Here is a 19,621-nt window from a genome sequence, read left to right on the forward strand (position 1 = left end):
TTTGTGTATATATATATATATATATATATGTATATATATATATATATATACACATATATATATATATATATATATATATATATATATATATATATACAAATACACACACACATACGCACATTTACAAGACTATACATAAAAAATTAGCTATGGCTTGACCTCCCACCCTGCACCACCAAACCGCCGCAACCCGCCTCCACTCATCTCTCTCTGCCCCCCACTCCGTCTCTCTGCTCCTAGCCTGAGAGCTCCTGTGAAGCTCCAAAAGGGCAGTGGCCTCCACTAAGTGTACAGGAGGCCCTCAAGTTTCATTATGCAGTGAGTTACTAGCATTGATCAGAAAAGTGGGCCAAGTTGACGCATAAAGTCGTCTAGACCACTTCATGTCTACCATGTCTTCTCCCCTTATAAGAACCACCAGCAGATCTCTTCCTTACTTCACTGAACGTACCTTCCAAAGGAATGAGAGGAGAATTCTTCACCATTTCCTAGACTTCATCACAAGACCCTTCCAAAGTATGTCACACAATAAACAAAGGCAACAGATCTAAGGGTAGCCTTACCTTCAGAGCCCGCACCTTCTTGGCCAGCAGGCTCTGGATGTCTCCAGCCACCTTCTCCACCACTCTCCGCGGGGTGTTCTCCTTCACCTCAAACAGGTGCAAGTTCTCGTTGTATATCTGAAAGATGGAGCAAGAGAAGAGGAATTAAAGGTAAACCCAGGCAGGTGAGAAGTGGCAAAATGGCACACAGACAGAGATTTAGGGAGGACTCAAAGGGAAGGGTCACCTGATTCCCTGAGGGTAGGGTTAACACGTACACAAGTGGCAGAGCTTCAAGGTGTTTGGGTGGAGTAGTCAAGAAGCGGGCGACTGGTGTAGTCATGAAGTGCACAGGTGGGTCAGGGGCAAAGACCCACCTGTGCACATGTATAGCAGAGATACAAGGTCACAGGAGAGAAAAGTTAGATCACACATGGGTGAAGGAGCTTTGAACCGCACTAGTGAGAAAGAGCTGCAGAGCACTGGAGGTGCCTAGAAGCACACTGCTGGAGTATGGACATGAAGCGCAGCTGTGAGGCAGAGAGAAGGAACGCATAGGAAGGGGAGGGTTACATGGTACACAAAGAAGAGTCACAGCGCGTAGGTATATCCAAGCTTCAGGCAGTCGGGTGTTGAAGAGCTAAAGAGCACTGTAGTGATGTATTGGTTTGTATGTAAAAGAAGAATGCTATGACATCAGGGGCAGTGGAATGTTGGGGCAGTGGAATGTTGGGGCAGGCTGTGACTGGGGATTGGAATGTTTTCATATGAAAGGTTGGAGTTGTGCCGGTTTGGGGATGGCGAGCACATGTATCTCTGTCTGTACATTATTACTGGAAATAAACTTGTAAGGAAAGAACAAGAAGAGCCAGTGTACTTACTTCACATGGCGACGAGCAGGATCGTAAAGCAGCAAGCATTGGACTAAGAAAACTGTATTGGAAGGCAACGCTACAGACATCAGACTGAGGATTGGAGAGCAGCTATTTTCGGACCTGCTTTGTTAAAGGCAACTTATTTTAAGCAAGTGAGGGAAGTTTTTTTTTTATTATTATTTATTTATTTTTATTTTTCTCTTTCTCTAATACAGTTGCCGTTTGTTTATTTTGTTTGAGGCGCGTGTGTACTGCTCAAACGTTAGATTTTTCATCGCGTCGGTCCTCGCGTGCACCCCCGCATGGTTACTGGTTGCCTGGACAACATAATGCTTAATAACAATGTCTTGTGAACGTGCTGGTTCTTGCACTGGAAGTTACATAGGAGCAGGAACAGCGTCCTTTTAATGTTAATTAGTACCAAGTACATGGTATTATTTTTACTATTCTTAACTTTTTAGCAACTTCATTGCTGAAGTTTATCCGGCACAAAGGAAAACTAACAGAAATTATTATAACAGAGATACATGTCTTGCTGAAGAAGTAAGCTAAAGAGTTATATTTTACAGCTATAATTTTTAGTACACTATGTCTTCGAGTGGAGATTCTTCTGGTACAGGGACGTCGCTTTCTTTGCAGTTGAGTACACCAAAGGAATTTTTAGCATCTCCTGGTGAACCAGCTGTACAATGGAAGGAGTGGAAGGAATATTTTTTGAATTACATAGCAAACTTAGAAGATTGCAATGGTTTAATCTCTGCTGAAAGAAAAAAAAGGATCTTAATGCACTGTTTAGGCCTTGAAGGTCTTCGTATTTACAATCAACTACAAAAACACGATAGAGGCGATGAAGATGTGTTTCAAAGTGCTATTTTGGATTTAAATGATCATTTTTCTCCTGTTTGCATTGCGGTTACTCGTCACGCATTTTTCCATAGGAAACAAGAGAAACACGAGGACATAGAGAGCTACGTTTCTGCTTTAAAACATTTAGCTAGCTCATGTAGGTTTGCTGGTCTACATGATGAACTGGTACGGGACCAGATTGTAATGTATACTAAAAACAAATCTATTCAAGAGAGGTTGTGGATTGAAGGCGAATCCAGTCTAAAGGATATTATTGCTTTAGTGAAGAAAGCGGAATTATCCGAAAGATGTGCGAAAATCACTTTGGCACAGGATAAGAACTTTGAAGAAGTTGTTGCCAAAGTTAGTGATCGCAAGCACAACAAATGGTCCATGGATAAGCGGGATAATGACTTTAAAAAAGAGAAAAATCAAACTTTTGCAAAGAATCAAAAATATAACATGTCTGATCGATCCAGAAATGAGTGTTTCCGTTGCGGGAGTTCCTTTCATTCTGCAAAATTTGATGGGTGTCCAGTTAAAAATTCTAAGTGTTTGGAATGTGGAATTGTAGGCCATTTTGCTAGGGTGTGCAGGAAGAAACAAATGAAGAAAGTGAACAGTAAAGTGGCCTGCATTAAGGAAGTGGTGGAAGACTGTTCTGATGACAGTGATGAAGACGTAAATTATAAACTGAGGGGTCACAAAACTGTGGTTTTGAACATTTCAGGACAAACGTCAAACAAACCCTTGTGTTGGGTATCATTTGGGGGAGTTATGCTGCAGGTGGCAGCAGACTCTGGTTCCCCATACAGTATTGTTTCAGAATGCACATGGCAAAAGCATTTTGTACATAGTTTAGGAGAACATTTAGAAACCTCTGACATTTCGCCTGAAAGTTACACTGGTGATAGAATAGATATTATTGGTTTTAGATTGCTGGTATTCAAATTTAAGCAAAGACAAGCCGTATGTAAATTATATGTGGCTAAGGATGGTTCGCCGGTATTAGGCTGGAAAGACCAAAAGAAACTGCATATTGTGCTTGATCCTAACAGTGTAGAGCAAGTCTTAGTAATGTGTGATGAAGAAGACACAAAAAAATGGGTCACACAAGAGTTTCCAGGAGTGTTCAATGGGCAAGTAGGTCAACTGAAAGGCTTTATACATCAGATTAGACTAAAAAAGGATGCCAAACCAAAAATTCATAAGGGACGGAATATTCCGTTTATTGTCAGGGAAGAGGTAAAAAAAGAGTTGGACAGGTTACAAAATTCACAGATTATAGAACCAGTTGAAGCTTCTGAGTGGGTTTCACCTTTGGTTGTTGCGCGTAAAGCTAATGGCACTATCATAGCAGACATCTTACAACTTTTTGTACACCATGGGGTTGTTTTCGTTTCAAACGTATGCCATTTGGTTTGGCGTCGGCGGCTGCCGTCTTTCAAAGGTTAATGGCGCAGTTATTTGGACATTTGCCTAATGTTACTTTCTTTCAGGATGATATTTTAGTTATGGGAAGTAGCAAGAAACATCATGATAAGGAATTGAGGAATGTTTTGAACATCTTACAAGAAAAAGGTCTGACCGCAGAGATCAGTAAATGTAGGTTTGCACAGAGAAAAGTAACGTATTTAGGACATGAGATTGACCATGAAGGCATAAGACCTAAAAAAAAGTTGGTGGAAGCTATTAAGAATGCCCCATGCCCCACATCTAAAGATGATTTGAGATCCTTTTTAGGTCTAGCCGAGTTTTATTCGAAATTTGTAGAAAATGTTTCAGCTAAAACCTACCAAATGAGACTGTTACTAAAAAACAAAGTGAAATTTGAATGGAATGTAAGTTGTCAGAAGGCTTTTCAGGAAATTAAGAATGCAATTGTGAGTGCTCCAATGTTGCATGGGTACGATCCAAAAGCTTGTTCTATTATCACTACGGATGCAAGTGGTAAGGGCCTTGGTAGTGTATTAACACAGAGTGACAATGTGGGTAAAGAATATGTGGTTGCATTTGCATCCCGTTCTTTGGCTCCCACAGAGGAAAAATACTCTGTAATAGAGAGAGAAACTTTGGCATGTGTATGGGCATTAGAACACTTTCGGAAATTTGTTTGGGGGCATAAATGCATCATACGGACTGACCATAAGCCTCTTACTAAATTGTTAACTACAGAAGGTTTATGTAGAGCATCTGCGAGAATAGCTAGACTATCTATGAGACTACAAGATTTCTTATATGAAGTGCAGTATGTTCCTGGGGTAAAAAATGTTACTGCTGATTTTTTAAGTAGAATGTCCTTACCTTTAAGAGAGTTGGATCAACATCCATGGAATGACTGGTGTGTAGCTGGTGTGTTTGATGAGAATACTTTAAGCTCATTGCAAAAAGAAGAATGGATCATGGAGTATGAGAAAGACGAAGTGTTGAAAGAAGTTAAAAACAAAGTGATGTTCAGCTGGTATAATGACAAGAAAGTCAAAAGCAGTGATATGTTAAGAGCTTTTTGGGAAGTGAGAGATGAATTGAGTATTGAAGGTGATTTTGTGTGTAGAGGTGGGAAGATTATTCCCCCCTGTGGTATTAGAAATAAACTTATCGCTATTGGACATGAAGGTCATTCAGGAATATCTCGCACCAAAAGAGGAATTAAAGTACTTTATTGGTGGCCAAAAATTGATGTAGAAATTGAGAGATATGTACGTGACTGCATGGAGTGTGAGAATAGTGACAAATCTCAAAAGACACTTAACCCGCCAATTTCTTCTTCAAGTTGTCCTAATATACCATGGGAAGAAGTTGCTTTAGACATTATGGGTCCTATTACGTGGCATGATGGGTCTTCAAAGTTTATTGTGGTTTTAGTTGATTTGTTTTCAAGGTGGATTGAATTTTCTGTGTTACAAAAAATTGATAACAAGGCAGTGATTAATTTTTTGGAGGAAATATTTTTGAGGGAAGGATTTCCCAGAATTTTATTGACGGACAATGGTGTTCAATTTAAATCTGAGGAAATGAAAACTTTTGCTAAAATGACTGGTATTGAACAAAGGTTTACAGCTTTATATCATCCCAGGGAGTATGCTGTAGTGGAACGTAATATAGATTCTGAGTTAAGGAAAATGTTATGGGCTTATAGAGTGACACCTCATGAGACAATAGGTCAAAGTCCGTTTGATATAATGCGAGGTAGAATTCCATTTTCGAAGATTAACCCTGGTTGGATGCAAAGAAGCAGACAAGTACTTTGGAGCAAAGAACATGTAAGAAAGTGCATAAAGAGTTCACAAGAAAAGAACAATAAATATTTTAATAATAAATATGGTACTAAAGAAGCACATTTGAATGTGGGAGATTGGGTGAGAGTGAAATCCGTAAGGAAAGTGGCTAAAGGTGAGAGCAAGTTTGGTGAGCCTATAAGAATTAAGAAAGTGATGAGAAATACTGTCATTTTGGATGATGGCAGTGTATGTCACATGAGTCGCGTTGCTATTGCTAGGCCTTGCAAACAACAATTTGTGCAGTATGATTTGCTGGAAGGTAATAATAACAAATATTGGTGGTTGGAGTGTGATATTGATGGTCACAAAGATTCTAGAGCTATTGGGGAATTGGGAGCTAGGGGCTGTCAGGAAGGTGTCCAGATTCGTATTAATATGGGAGAATTTGAATGTAATGTGAATGAGCGTGAACAGAATAAAAATGTAGCTTGTGGTGAAGTGAAGAAAAGTTGTTTCGGCAGGGTTTTGAGAAAACCTAAGGTATTAGAAAATTTTGTGTGTGATTAAATACAAATATATATATTTATTTATATACATATTATAAAAAAAAAAATCTTGTTTTTTTGTTATTTTTTTTTAAGGGAAGGGCATGTGTAGTGATGTATTGGTTTGTATGTAAAAGAAGAATGCTATGACATCAGGGGCAGTGGAATGTTGGGGCAGTGGAATGTTGGGGCAGGCTGTGACTGGGGATTGGAATGTTTTCATATGAAAGGTTGGAGTTGTGCCGGTTTGGGGATGGCGAGCACATGTATCTCTGTCTGTACATTATTACTGGAAATAAACTTGTAAGGAAAGAACAAGAAGAGCCAGTGTACTTACTTCAAGCACACTAGAGGTGCGGAGCCCAGAAGCGCCTAAGTGGTGAAGTGCCAAGAAGAGCGCTGCCCAGGTAGTCACAGGCCAATATTGTTAGAAAGGGCAGGTTTAGAAGGTGCACTGGAGAGAAGGTTTAGAGCACATAGGGGTGAAAGAGCTTCCAAGCGCACAGTTGGAGCAGACCTTGAGAGCACAGTGGTGGTGCAGAGCCATAAAGAGCACACGTGGAGCAGAGCTGCATAGCGCACCAACAGGACAGAGCTATAGAGTGCACTGCTGCTACAGAGCTGTGAACATGCCGGAGGTGCAGAACCTAGAAGTGCACCTGCGCAGTACAGCCCGGAACTTTACACCTGCAGAAGGAAAGAGTGAGTAAGGAGGACAGAGCTGCAAGGCACACTGAAGAGATATTGCAGGCGCCAGGACAAACCGAGCTACAGAGCAGATAGGAGACGCAAAGAAACAGAGTGCACTGATGGTACAGAGTTACAAAGCACACAGATGGGGCAGAGCTGCAAAGCGCAGAGAAGTTACCAGTGGAAAATCCACAGAGTAGTTCGATTTGACTGCTGGCAATGACTGACAGTACTAAGCAGTCTGTCAAAATGAGCATAAAGACCGCGCTCCTCGCACCTGCCTGGGTATGGTTAATGCATGGTTTTTATTATATTGTACTTAAGGAGCCAAAAAGAAACATTTCAGCCAGAAACGCAGTACACACAAACCACAGCAGTACAAAGAACCAAAGTAGTACTGGAAACAGGAAGATATGAAGAGGTAGGCAGTATGGAAGATGTCAATCACTTGTTTAGCATGTGCCATGGTGTATGCGTGTGTAAGAAAAGGTTCGTGGTAAGGCTATGGTCTATGGTGTGAATTATCTCGATTATGAGGGTGTCTGTGAATGCTAGTGGTGATGATGTAGCTTCTGGGACCATATCATAGTAAAGCCTATGTGCAAATTTGTCTCGGTGTACAGGGCGCAGACTGCATCAGTGCACCCTATCACAATGAACGCATGGCCGTGAACTATGTGTGAAGCCGTCGGTCCACCTTTCACTGTGCAGGCAGAATTCTAGCATATAATTCAGTTGGAGACAGAGATCTCCCCGCAGACAGGTGCAGTGAGTGAGTCGCCATTGCCCCCTACCAGGGAGTTCACTCAGGGGGCACACTGACTGTGTACCGCTTCTTTTTTTCCTAATATTTTGCTTGATTATCCAACAAATACAAACCAACAGGAATATACCTGTGTCGAAACTGCAATCCAAAAAGTAGCAAAACATGAGCACTATGATATTACAAAACAGTTATGTCCCTTATGCAGTTGACCATAGCAGACTTCCGCTCCCCTGCCCAGCCACAGACAGTAAGGTGCTCAGGGTTTAAAACATTGAGGCGGTCATTCTGACCCTGGCGGTCATGGACCGCCAGGGCCGGGGACCGCGGGAGCACCGCCAACAGGCTGGCGGTGCTCCCAAGGGCATTCTGACCGCGGCGGTATGGCCGCGGTCAGAAACGGAAAACCGGCGGTCTCCCGCCGGTTTTCCGCTGCCCTGAGGAATCCTCCATGGCGGCGCAGCTTGCTGCGCCGCCATGGGGATTCCGACCCCCTCACCGCCATCCTGTTCCTGGCGGTTCCGACCGCCAGGAACAGGATGGCGGTGAGGGGTGTCGTGGGGCCCCTGGGGGCCCCTGCAGTGCCCATGCCACTGGCATGGGCACTGCAGGGGCCCCCGTAAGAGGGCCCCTAAAAGATTTTCAGTGTCTGCCTTGCAGACACTGAAAATCGCGACGGGTGCTACTGCACCCGTCGCACCCTTCCCACTCCGCCGGCTCCATTCGGAGCCGGCTTCCTCGTGGGAAGGGGTTTCCCGCTGGGCTGGCGGGCGGCCTTCTGGCGGTCGCCCGCCAGCCCAGCGGGAAACACAGAATAACCGCAGCGGTCTTCTGACCGCGCAGCGGTATTCTGGCGGCTCCCGCCGGCGCCGCGGTTACCGCGGCCGGCGGGAGTCAGAATGACCCCCTGAGTCTCTACATCAATCCCTAATGCTGCCCGCACAGGCCACATGTCAATCGCATTTCATCCTCTGCATCCCTGTCCCCTTTTATCATACAAAAGTGTCAGAGGGCACAAAGAGTGGGGGCATAGAGGGAAGTGCTTGAAATGTCAAGGGATTCATATGTGAAAAGGTCAGAAGAGATCAGAAGCACATGGGGGCATGGGCTTTACCATGAGGTTTAGTCTGGCAGAGCAAGTGTTCTAGCCAGGTGGACGGCATACACTGTGCAGGAAGTGGGCCCCACTGAAATATGCTGAACTTGTCCTGGTGTAATTTGCAGACACTAGGACACATTATGCAACACCTGCACTTGTCTGCTTTTGTTTCCAGGAGCAATATGCAGGTGGCAAAGAGGCTTTCCTATTTTAGACTCCAGCTGGACCCAAAACAAAAGTTACATTTAAGGGGGCATTAGGCCTCCTTTGGTTTCACTATCCTGACTGGGGGCTATCTGAGCCACCCAACTAGATACAAATGCAAGGAAGGTAAACAAAAACACACAGCTTGTTGTTGTCACTTCACAAATGCTTGAGGGGCATGCTTTTTAGGTTGTTCAGTCCCCGTATATGAGAGCGCTACTCATCCAAATGCAGGGTTTTAAAACGCTTTACAGCACACATACATAAAATACATTGACAACAAACCCTATAAATGTGTACATAAATGTACAAAATGTGTTACATAAGACAATGAGCGTTACAACGTGTAGGAGTCACGTGTCCTTTATAGCTCACTGTGCTATATTAGGATTACAATTTATGAACTGCAAGTAACAAAAGGATTTCTGTGTTAAAAGCAGTAACTCACAAACCTAGCTACATAAAATACAAATCTGTCATCTGCATGATGTGCTTTGCAAGAGAAACTTTAACCCTCTACGTTACTTTGATTCAAAACTGCGACAAGAGAAAACACAGGTCTCTCCAGCAAATGAATTACCCTCGAAGGTTATCTTACTAGTATTATTACCGGGGATTTACTGGGCACACAAAGATCAGCGCAGCAGGTGCCTTAACCCCTTAAGATATTTGAAAATGTAGAATTTGCAACCAATTTTGGGGAAGACAAGCAGTAGCCCAGGGAATACAATAAAAGACTATTATGAGAATCTACTTTCTGCCTCTCCTGCCTGTTAACACCTATTATGGTTGAAGGAGGGGGCAGCAGTGGATGAGCAGCCATTGGAAACTGGCTCTGCGGGTTGAGATTAATGACTCCAGCAGGATCCTGTACTTGAGGAGCACATAGAGGTTCTCAGCAGAGGTGAAGGGATAGTGCGGTCCAGGCCAGAGATGGGAGCGGGCAGAACCCTGGGGCAGACGGTATTTCGAAGTCAATGATTTAAGTTTGAGGAGATTATCATTCAGGGACTTAAGGTCAACAGTGGTCGAATGGCTGTTGCACAATCAAAGATCTGGAATCAGCAGTGAGGGGTGAACACTTCAAAGGAGAAAATAAATAGTGTAATCCCGGCAAAGAGGTGGTTGAAGAAGCTACGTAGATTAAGTCACCAAGACAAGGGGTGTAAAGGAGAATAATAAAACCCCACAACAGTATTTGGTGACAGAAAAGAGGAGAGAGAAATTGGCAGTGTCTTGGACAAAAAAAATAGAGGAGCACCATGAACATGAGAATGAGTGACCTGAGAGGGAAGACGTGAACCAATCCATTGCAGGCAATGTCAAGTGAGGTAGAGTAGCAGTCTTCCTGGAATGAAGGTGAAACTTCAAGGCCAAAGCCAGCTTAGAGAAGGGTGATGTGGAAAAAGTGGGGTTCACTTTGAAAGTAGTGATGGGTATGACTGAGGTTGCGAGCTGAGGGGCTGAACAGCATGATTGCTGTAAGAGATCAGTGACCATCAGAAGGGAGAGACAGACAAGATTGTGGTAGCAGGAAGTATACAATGTGTCTGTATTGTGGTGCAGGGAACATCAGACAATAGCGCAGTGTATCAGAAGTATTAAGGTAGTAGTCACTCAAGCAGGAGCTCACCGTCGGCAGATGGGGCACTGACCATTCAAGCCATACTTCACAGCAAGCAAAGTGGTACTGATTACAGTATAAGTGGGAACATGTGGTACAGTAACAGTACACAATCAGTCTATGGGGTACTGATCATTTAAGGCACCGTTCTCAGTAGCACTTGATTGCTGATCATTCAAGGTACCGTGTACAGTACGCACTGACCATTCAAGATGACCATAGCTTACACCGGCCATTTGGAGTACTGATCATTGAAGGCACAACTCACAGTGGGCACAAAGGATGCTGTTCACACAAGGTACAGTTCACAGTTGGCACAGTAGGTATCAATTACAGTACACAATGGGAACAAGGGTTGTGTAAAAAACTGCATAGCTTTTTCATGAAATCTCATGAAACCTACATTAAATTTCACAAAGCCGTGCTTATGCCACTGTCTCGTATGAACATTTTATGTAATGATGTACATGGAGCAGAAAGGAGCAGAAAGGTCCAGCGAGATACCAGGTGACTGCTTCCAGCAAACAAATTTTTTGTGCTTGCAATATTCTTCCTAAAGGAACGTTCACTCAAAATCTCACATTGCAAAATTCAAATAAATTTCCCAAACTTTGCATAACGCAAAATTAAAAAACTATGCAAGCTAAAATAAATTTTATTGTAGGCAGGGACGGCTCCTCCAAGAGGGCTGAGGAGCGCCGCCCCCCTGTCAGCAGCAGCAAATCCAAAACATTTACAAGGAAACGATATAGGGGCAATAGGGGTGACGTGCTCCGAGGGGGGAGTCCCCTCAGAGCGCATGTGTGTTTGGCCAGCCAAACACACATGCGCTGTAGGCTCTCTCCAGCTCAGCAACAGAGTTGCTGGGCTGGAGAGAGCCTGCATAGGCTCCCAGGCTGCCTGGGAACACCCTGGCTAGGCGCTCCCAGCCAATCCTGACACTGCTCTGAGTAGCGTCAGCATTGGCCGCAGGGCAGGCTGGGAGCCTGCAGCCAGCAGGGATGCGGTGCACGGAACGGGAGCCAAGGTAAGTTCATTTATTAAAAAAAAAATGTTATTACTATTCCCCCACAGCACGCCACCCCACCCTCCCCCCTTCAACACCCGCAAGCTGCGACTGATTTTAGGCATACTTACAGCAAACATTGGGTGCATGAGGTATTGATTACTCCTGGCACAGTTTACAGTGACACTATTTTTTTCCTCATTCAGAGCACGTCACCGAAACAATGGAGTACAAATCTCACAATACAGAGTGACTGAAGAATGCCACTACCTGTGCATTCACAGCAGCTTAATTCACAAAAGAAATCAAGATTACATAACCTTGGCATTTGACACCTGGAAGTTTAACAGTGCTAGGCATGGGCTTCTGAACAAAACATTGGGATCGGCACTCATTCTTTTGCAAATGATGCACTGGTGCGTGCACATGCCCTGATTTGTTTGTTCATGTGCATGTTTTATAATCCAGGATCTGAAACACCAACCCCATAGCTATCAGAACCGCCCCAACTCTGCTCCAGTCGAGTAAAGTGTTGAAGATGCACTTCTTTAAATTAGGGATGGGTGGATTTGGCGGAGTTTTCTTTTGTAAATTATGTTAAAATTCTGAAAAATTCAGCCAAGGGGCAGAGTGGCCACTGCAACATGCAGTGCATATCCCTTGGTGCCCTTACGTGATTATGTAAGAGCACCGAGGGGTATCCATTCCAGTGCATACCCCTAGAAGCCCCTACATACTTATGTATGTATGTACATGTACAGAGGCCTTACATACGTATGTAAGGGCACTGAGGGGTATCTACTCCAGCGAATACCCCTCAATGCACTTAAATACTTATGTAAGGGCACCGAGGGGTGTGCAATGCACTACTGTGCAGTGTAAATCCCTTTGTGTCCTTACATACGTATGTAAGGGCATTGAGGGCTATCAACTAGAGTGCAGCACACACCCCTCAGAGCCCTTACATAGGTATGTTAGGGGATCGAGGGGTAACCACTCCAGTGCATACCCTTTGGTGCCCTTATATACGTATGTAAGTGTACCGAAGAATATTCGCAGCATGACAGTGCAGCTCATGCCCTTCAGTGCCCCTACATAACTATGTAAGGGCCTGAGGGGTATCCAATCTTGTGCACACCCGTCAATGACCTTACATTTTTGTGTAAGGGCACTGAGGGATATGCACAGCACTACAGTGCAGCACATACTCCTTGTAGTTATGTAAGGGCACAGAAGGGTATGCAACTGTGTTGAAGATGCACTTCTTTAAACTAGGGGTGGGCGGAATTGGTGGAGTTTCCTTTCACAGAATTACATTACATTTCTGTAAAATTCTTACAATGGTAGAGTGGGCCCTGCAATGTGCAGTAAATACCCCTTGGTGCCCTTACATAAGCATGTAAGGGCACCGAGGGGTATCCATTCCGGTGTATTACTTTTGGTTTCCTTACATTGTATTGTATTGGGCACTTTAGAGCGCATAGCTACCCTAAGGCATTCCATCGCGATAGTGTACTACACATTACACAGCGGTGACAATGTTAAACATCTGCCATCATAGCCAAGCGATCAACAAGATTGTGAAAACAACCAAGTCCTTAGGTGTTTGTGGAAAGGCAATTTCAATTCAGCAGACCGCAAGGTAGTATGTATAGAATTCCATAGGTTGGAAACATTGTATTGGAAAGACCGGCCACCTCTTCTAACTCTCTGGATCGGCGTACCCATAGCTAGGCAGGCATTGGAAGACCAGAAGCGACTTGCAGGGATTTAAGGAGTGATCGATGCATTCCCAATCTTGGGACCCTTCTGGGTGAGTGATCTGTGAGCAATACATAGGTTTTTTAATTTAATTCTTTCAGAAACCGGCTGCCAGTGTAGCGACTTTAGAGCTTGTTGGGTGGAGTGAAATGTAGAGATGTTATATAGAAGACAGGCAGCAGCAGTCTGCACCTCTGGTAATTTGTCAACTGTTCTTTTGGGAGCGCCCAAATATAGCGCATTTCCACAGTCCAGCTGAGCCAGAATGAGTGCTCTGACTGCTAGTCTTTTGGACGGGGACAGGAGGAGGTATAACATTTTCCTAAGAGCTCACAACATCCCAAGCAGATAGCAGCCACTTTTGTTTTTTGGGTGTTCATGGTCAAGTCTTTGTCCAGCCAAATGCCTAGACATTTTACCTCCGGCTTTGTTGTTGGCCGGGAGCTTAAGTCATTAGGCCATCCCAGATTTGTCATATTTGGAGAGGGGCAACCTAGAATCAGGAGTTCTGTTTTCTCCTCATTGAGTTTCAGAGCTGAACAGCTCACCCAATTATCAACAAGTAATGCAGGAGCAAAGAGAAGGAGGTTGATAGTTCTTTACGTGGCTCCCCAAAAAAATAAGTTGGGTTTTGTCAGCATATGAAACTAGCGAGATACCATGTCAAAGGACGACCTCAGCCAAAGGGAGCATATAAACATTAATAAGGGTGGGTCTCAGCGAGGATCCCTGAGGGACCCCACAGTTGAGTGGCATGGGATCTGATCTACAGTCACTATCTAATACTTGAAATGTTCTCTGAATGAGAAATGAGGAATGATTTAAGCCAGAGAAAAGCCTGTCCAGTCACTCTCTCCAAGAGGATCTCGTGCTTTACTGTGTCAAAGGCAGCACTAAGGTCCAGGAGAATGATAGCAAGCACACATCCTTGATCTAGAAGTCTTTTTTCTTCTTCCACTGCTTCCAAAAGAGCAGTTTCTGTAGCATGGCGAGGTCTAAATCTTGTTTGAGCAGGATCAAGTCAGTCATGTTCCTCAAATAAATCTGAAAGCTCCTTTTTCACATATTTCTCAAGGATTTTACTTAGCCCAGGCAAGAGTGAAATGCCCTTACATAGGTACGTAAAGGCATTAAGGGGTATCCATTCCAGTGCATACCACCGAGCTCCCTTACATACTTATGTATGGGTGCCGAGGGGTTTAAACTGCAGTGGTTTAAACAGGGCTGGATGAGGGAGTGCTTTTAAACAGACGGACTGCTCCCTTTTCCAGCCCTGCTTAAAACAAAACAGTGATGATGTAATCCTGCTGGCTGAACGGTGGAATGAATTAGTAATTCTATGTTACATGAGTAAGGTGGAATTACTAAATGACTCCTTTTCTGCAGGTGGAATTACAAATTCTGCCCACCCTTACTTTACACAACACTACATAACAAAGCATTAACCATCCACAAACCAGTTTCCTCTCCTATTGTTCGTTTGGCTTGATTCACAAATGGATTTATGGCTCCTAAAGTTACGAGTTCTGAGTCTCAGTACTGGTGGTGGAATCTCCACACTAGCGGCGGAATTTCAATACGACATACTGCGGAGGAGTGTGCCATACAAAGATTCAGCCCTGAGTGCGGAGATTATGCCAAAACTGTGGAGACTCTGCCCTGAGTATGGAGGCTTTGCACGCTTAACTGTACGAGTCGTACTGCCTTTTGTGAATCAGGCCTGTTGACCTAAAGTTTGGCTTTGACCAAGTACCGTGCTCGGCTGCCTTTTGGCTATGTTTGTGCTTATAGAAATACTATATACATACATGCATACATGAAAACAAACACACATAGGATTCAAAGTCATTTGCCCACATGAATCTATGGTATGATCTTGAATGGTTGGTTTTCCGAGAGCAGGGCATTCGCATAAGGATAATATGTAATGGCAATTCAATGTACTGCCACGTAACTTTAGCCCACGACAAAGTAATATTATTTGGGGCAATAAACAACTTGCCCCGCCCTGGAAGTGCTCAGTGTCGCTCTTGTTAAAAATTGAAAATTCCGTTGCAGTAAGGGAAGGAGCAGTGCCTAATTTGTAAATAAAAAGGTGCTGGTGCTCAAACCCCTTCTCTTAAACATGCGGCTGTTGCAATGAAATGTGCCAACACGGATACTGAGACAGCTTAATCCCGAAGCCATCTCGGGCCTCTTTAATCCATTTAAAACCACTCCCTGCCCCTTCAGCTCACACTTGCAGCTTTCTGCTTTCTCCGTTTGTGACGCTTTTTCGATTTTCTCTTCCTCCGTGTATCCCAAACCTGTCTTTTGCTCGCAGCAAATGCTTGAGGCAGAAGACTAAGCACCGGCCCTCAAAAATAAGTGCCGGTGCTCAGCACCGGAAACAAGCACAAATTAAGCACTGGGAAGGAGAACGACTCCACAATTAGTCGGGGTGTAGGCAGAACGATTTCTCCAGCTGGAAAAACACATTTTCCCAGTGGAAAAAAGTAAAACGTGTTATTGTATATTGAAGATTCACAGTTCACAACTGAACCTTGAGAACAATTCTGCATTGCCTACATCCAAAACGGAATCGACACAACTGTCCCCGAATGGTGCATGTTTCTGTGCACACCCTTTGAAAGATTTGTGAGTTCCCATTGAGAGTGCCAGACTGTTTAGACTGGAAAAGAAGTCTCTGAACGCACTTTATGTCCGTAGTATATTTGTGGCTGAGAAGGACGAATTAGCAAATTGCAAGCTGTTGCGTGGTGCTCTGTGAACACTTATGTAGCATTAAGTTTGTGCACCTGCACAATGTATTTGTAAACACAAACACGTGCCTTTTGCATAGCCACGAACTGGTAATCTGTGAACACGCAGTGTCCTGAATTTGTGTGCGTGTGTAATACCCTCCGTGAGAAAATGTGCTTGTAAGAGCGGGTTTCTTTGTGCCTGTCAGTAATAGCCGACGTGTATGTGTGTGTTTGTGTGAGAGAAAAAAAAACGCGCTCTCGTCTCTGTTTAAGGCCTCACATCAATGCCCAGAAGAGGCAGAGGTTGCGGATGAGACGTAAGCATTTGTTTTGAAAGTTTCAGCCAGAGAAAGTCATTGTCGTTGATTGATTTTCTAGCATTGTAGCTTAACAAAACATAATTTGTTCTTGAAGGCAGACTCCTTTCATCATCGGCAATTACAGAAAGCCTGCCAGTGCACAAAGGGAAGGGAGCACTTTGTACAGACAGGCCGACTATCATCAGTGCTGTTGCTCGGAAAACATGCCGTCTGCTGCCAGAAGTAACCGACTATCGCATCATGCACACTCCCGTCGTTGTGCACTGCGAGTGTTCCCACAAGTAGATACGGAGCCTTCAGGTCAGGGCAGAAATCAACGCCAATGACCTGCCCTTCACCGTGCACCAGTGAAGCCTGCTCAAGAAAGTCTCTACAGAATGACTGATATCACTTACTAAATGAAGACCAACTGTCTAAAGCTCAAAAAACCTAGATTGAAATTGTGATTTTCGGGAACAGCACATCACCAAGGGGATTCCACTTGTGGCCAACAGAGCTAGGACTGACACCCCAATGATTAATTTGAGCCAGTGGTTTCTGGTGCTCTGCACAGGCACTTGTCAACACTAGGATTTATAGGAGTCTGCCACATGGTGGTGCTGTTTGTCTAATTTAGAGATTAGCACAACATCAGATATTTACAAATTCAATAACATTAAAATGACTAACACCTCCCACTCATATCTTCAGCTGCCTTGGATAGTCTGAACTGTCACACTTATAGGAGAATGATGGTTAATAGTTGTGTTGGTGTTGTCATTGGCAGAGCTGGCAGGGGAAATGGGTGGTGCAGTCTGAAGTGGCCTCCTGATGAGGGTACTAGCACTTATTTTATTTTTTTACTAATTAAACACTTCCACAAACTTCAAGTACATCATTGACAGCAAATTCAACATGACCGTTCAAGTCTCCTTATAGAGGCTACAATATCGGTCAACATCCAAGGCTGCCTGTGTACTCTGCAGCACAACATTGTCAGGTAGTACAGTCAGTCTGATGTACTCAAAAAATTATACATAAAATATAAATTGTGTGGTGTATGATGCAGCAGAATGAATACTAAGCAAATTAGAACAGAGTTATGTATTGAAGCACATACAATGAGATCTGTAGGGAAGAACAAAGAGTGTGAGCCATGCAGCACAGAATAAATATGCAGCAATAAATATTCATACACTAAGAATCAGCACATGGTGTGGTAATTGTATTTATTACAGACTTTCTTGACCCATAAGCAGAGATTTAAAAAATCATATAGTCATGTGAATCAATTTCAGTCTCTCGAAAGGTGTTGTATGAAGAGAGTTGATACACATAGCTACCACAGCATTGTGGTATTCACCACAAAGCTGCATGTCAAATCAGGTCATAGGTAAAGGTAAGCAGTCCAACTACCAACCAAAGGCTCCAATGTGCTTCAATGTGATTGTGGTTTTGTATGACATGGATATCCAGCCACTTGCCAAGCACAGGATACCATTAGCTCAGTATACCTAGTATATTGAACAAACCACCAGCATCAAATCAAATCTTACAACTTCTGTTTAGCTCCGTATAAAATAAATCAACATAAGGTTACAGCCCAGGGCCCTGTGCATGGGCGTAATGCAAGCCTGTGTACCCTGGCCCCCAAACTTCAAAGAACCCCCATTCAGCCGAAGGCCATTGGATATCAATGAGAAATAGGAGACTCGGGGACCCCTCACCACAATCTACAGGAGGGCTCCAATATTTTGCTTTACGCCACTGCCCATGTATTGCATCTTTAGTTAAAAGATGCTTGCATTGTTCATTCTGGGAACTTATGACATTTCTCTTGTGAGAACCTGGAATGTGAACTTCGTGCTGACATCTGCCTTATTTGCCTATTTTATTCAGGTCCAATGAAGTAATAAGTTCCCCACCAAGGTTTACACTAGAAGGAAGGTTGGTAAGAACCACAATTCAGTAATCCCTAAGTGTGGTTAACTTTTGAGACACATCCTCAAAGTTAAAGGTCTCGCATTTGGACAAATAAAATGCTAATGTTCATAATGAATAAAAGTCGTGCGCTAACTTCGGACACAAAATGTGATAAAGTTAATGGGAACTCAGCTTTTAAGGGTTGTTTAATATTGTAAGGACTTTGTCCTTGAAATGCAATGACATTTTTGAGGAGCTACAGACTGTCTTTGTAACTTTTGTAAAGTGTTTAATTAATCAGGCCGACCCTGGAGATACCAATCCCCCTTGAGTTCCTTCCTCTATTCCTGAATTGCAGAGTAACATCATTGGTGGCTGCCTCAGACAGCATGCTATTTAAACGCTAGTCCATCAATTATGAAGCAATCTATCTAAAAATTTAAAACGATATTTAGAAGGAGGAGGCAGATCTTGCGTGTAAGAAGGATCTTGCTGAAGGAGAAACACATTTAAGACCAGATAGTAGGCTCTTCCCAACTCTAGCCATCCAATTGCAATTGCTCTTTGGTTACAAAACACATTGACTACTCTTGCAAAAGAAAATGCTGAACATCGTGTTAATCTCACTAGGCTGGTACACTCATTTGTGTAACTCCTGCTGCCTTTCTGCCCCTGGTCAGAATGTTGGGTTTGTCATTCACCGTCTTATTAGCTTCTCCCCTTTTTGTCAGTCCTTATCCTGCAGTAGAAATCTTCAGTTCCTGTCACTGAAAAAAACATTTACATATACATTTAAATCTACATATAGATTCTTTCATCTCAAGGAAAAGGAGATCGAGGGGAGACATGCCCTTCTTAGGACCTCATTTTGAAAGGTCAGCAATCCCGGAAGGTAACAACACCCCCCGTAAATACAGGGTGTGGAATTTACGAGGTGTGCTGTTGCCACACAATTGAGACTTAGGCACCTTCGATTGGGAGAGAATGGTATAACAGAATGAGGTGACCAACTTAGAACTACTGCTTTTGTCTGCATGGATCACAACAAGTTTCACGCGGTGCAAAACTTAAACAACATAAAACGCAGAGTATAGCAAACTCCCTGAATCTTGGAATCCTGATTTGAGAACAGACAGAATTAATAATACCCTTGCCATGTTTCTTAAGTATGTCTGTTTTCTCTGCAGTTGGCTGTCATCCAATCGTGGTACTAGACCCCTTCAGTCAATTATGATCTTACTCATTAGAGAGCAAAGTTAACGTTTTGATGGAGTTTGAACTTTTTGTAATTTGTGCTGTTCTTAGCTCCTGGCCATAGTCAGCCACATCATATTGTGGATGCATACATCATGTTGACAATGAAGCGGCTACAGTTTCTTTACACTTAAAAATTTCAAATGTATGGGGTATTGGCACCACCTAGTATGCACCGTGTGTATTCAGGGGTGTAACTGCAGGGGGGCTGTTTGGGGTGCTACT

General features: G+C 43.5%; 1 protein-coding gene across 2 annotated transcripts in view; it reads right to left on the reverse strand.

Annotated features, from left to right (window-relative positions):
• The window catches only part of CACNA2D2 (calcium voltage-gated channel auxiliary subunit alpha2delta 2), a 1,401,889-nt gene that overhangs the window by 1,045,963 nt on the left and 336,305 nt on the right, over positions 1–19,621 (reverse strand). For both annotated transcript variants that reach the window (XM_069206762.1, XM_069206763.1), the window contains exon 3: positions 564–680. In XM_069206762.1, the coding sequence (XP_069062863.1) occupies positions 564–680 (117 nt within the window). The remainder of the gene's footprint in view (positions 1–563; positions 681–19,621) is intronic.

The sequence above is a fragment of the Pleurodeles waltl genome, chromosome 9, assembly GCF_031143425.1.
Source record: "Pleurodeles waltl isolate 20211129_DDA chromosome 9, aPleWal1.hap1.20221129, whole genome shotgun sequence".
NCBI classification, from domain to species: Eukaryota; Metazoa; Chordata; class Amphibia; order Caudata; family Salamandridae; genus Pleurodeles; species Pleurodeles waltl.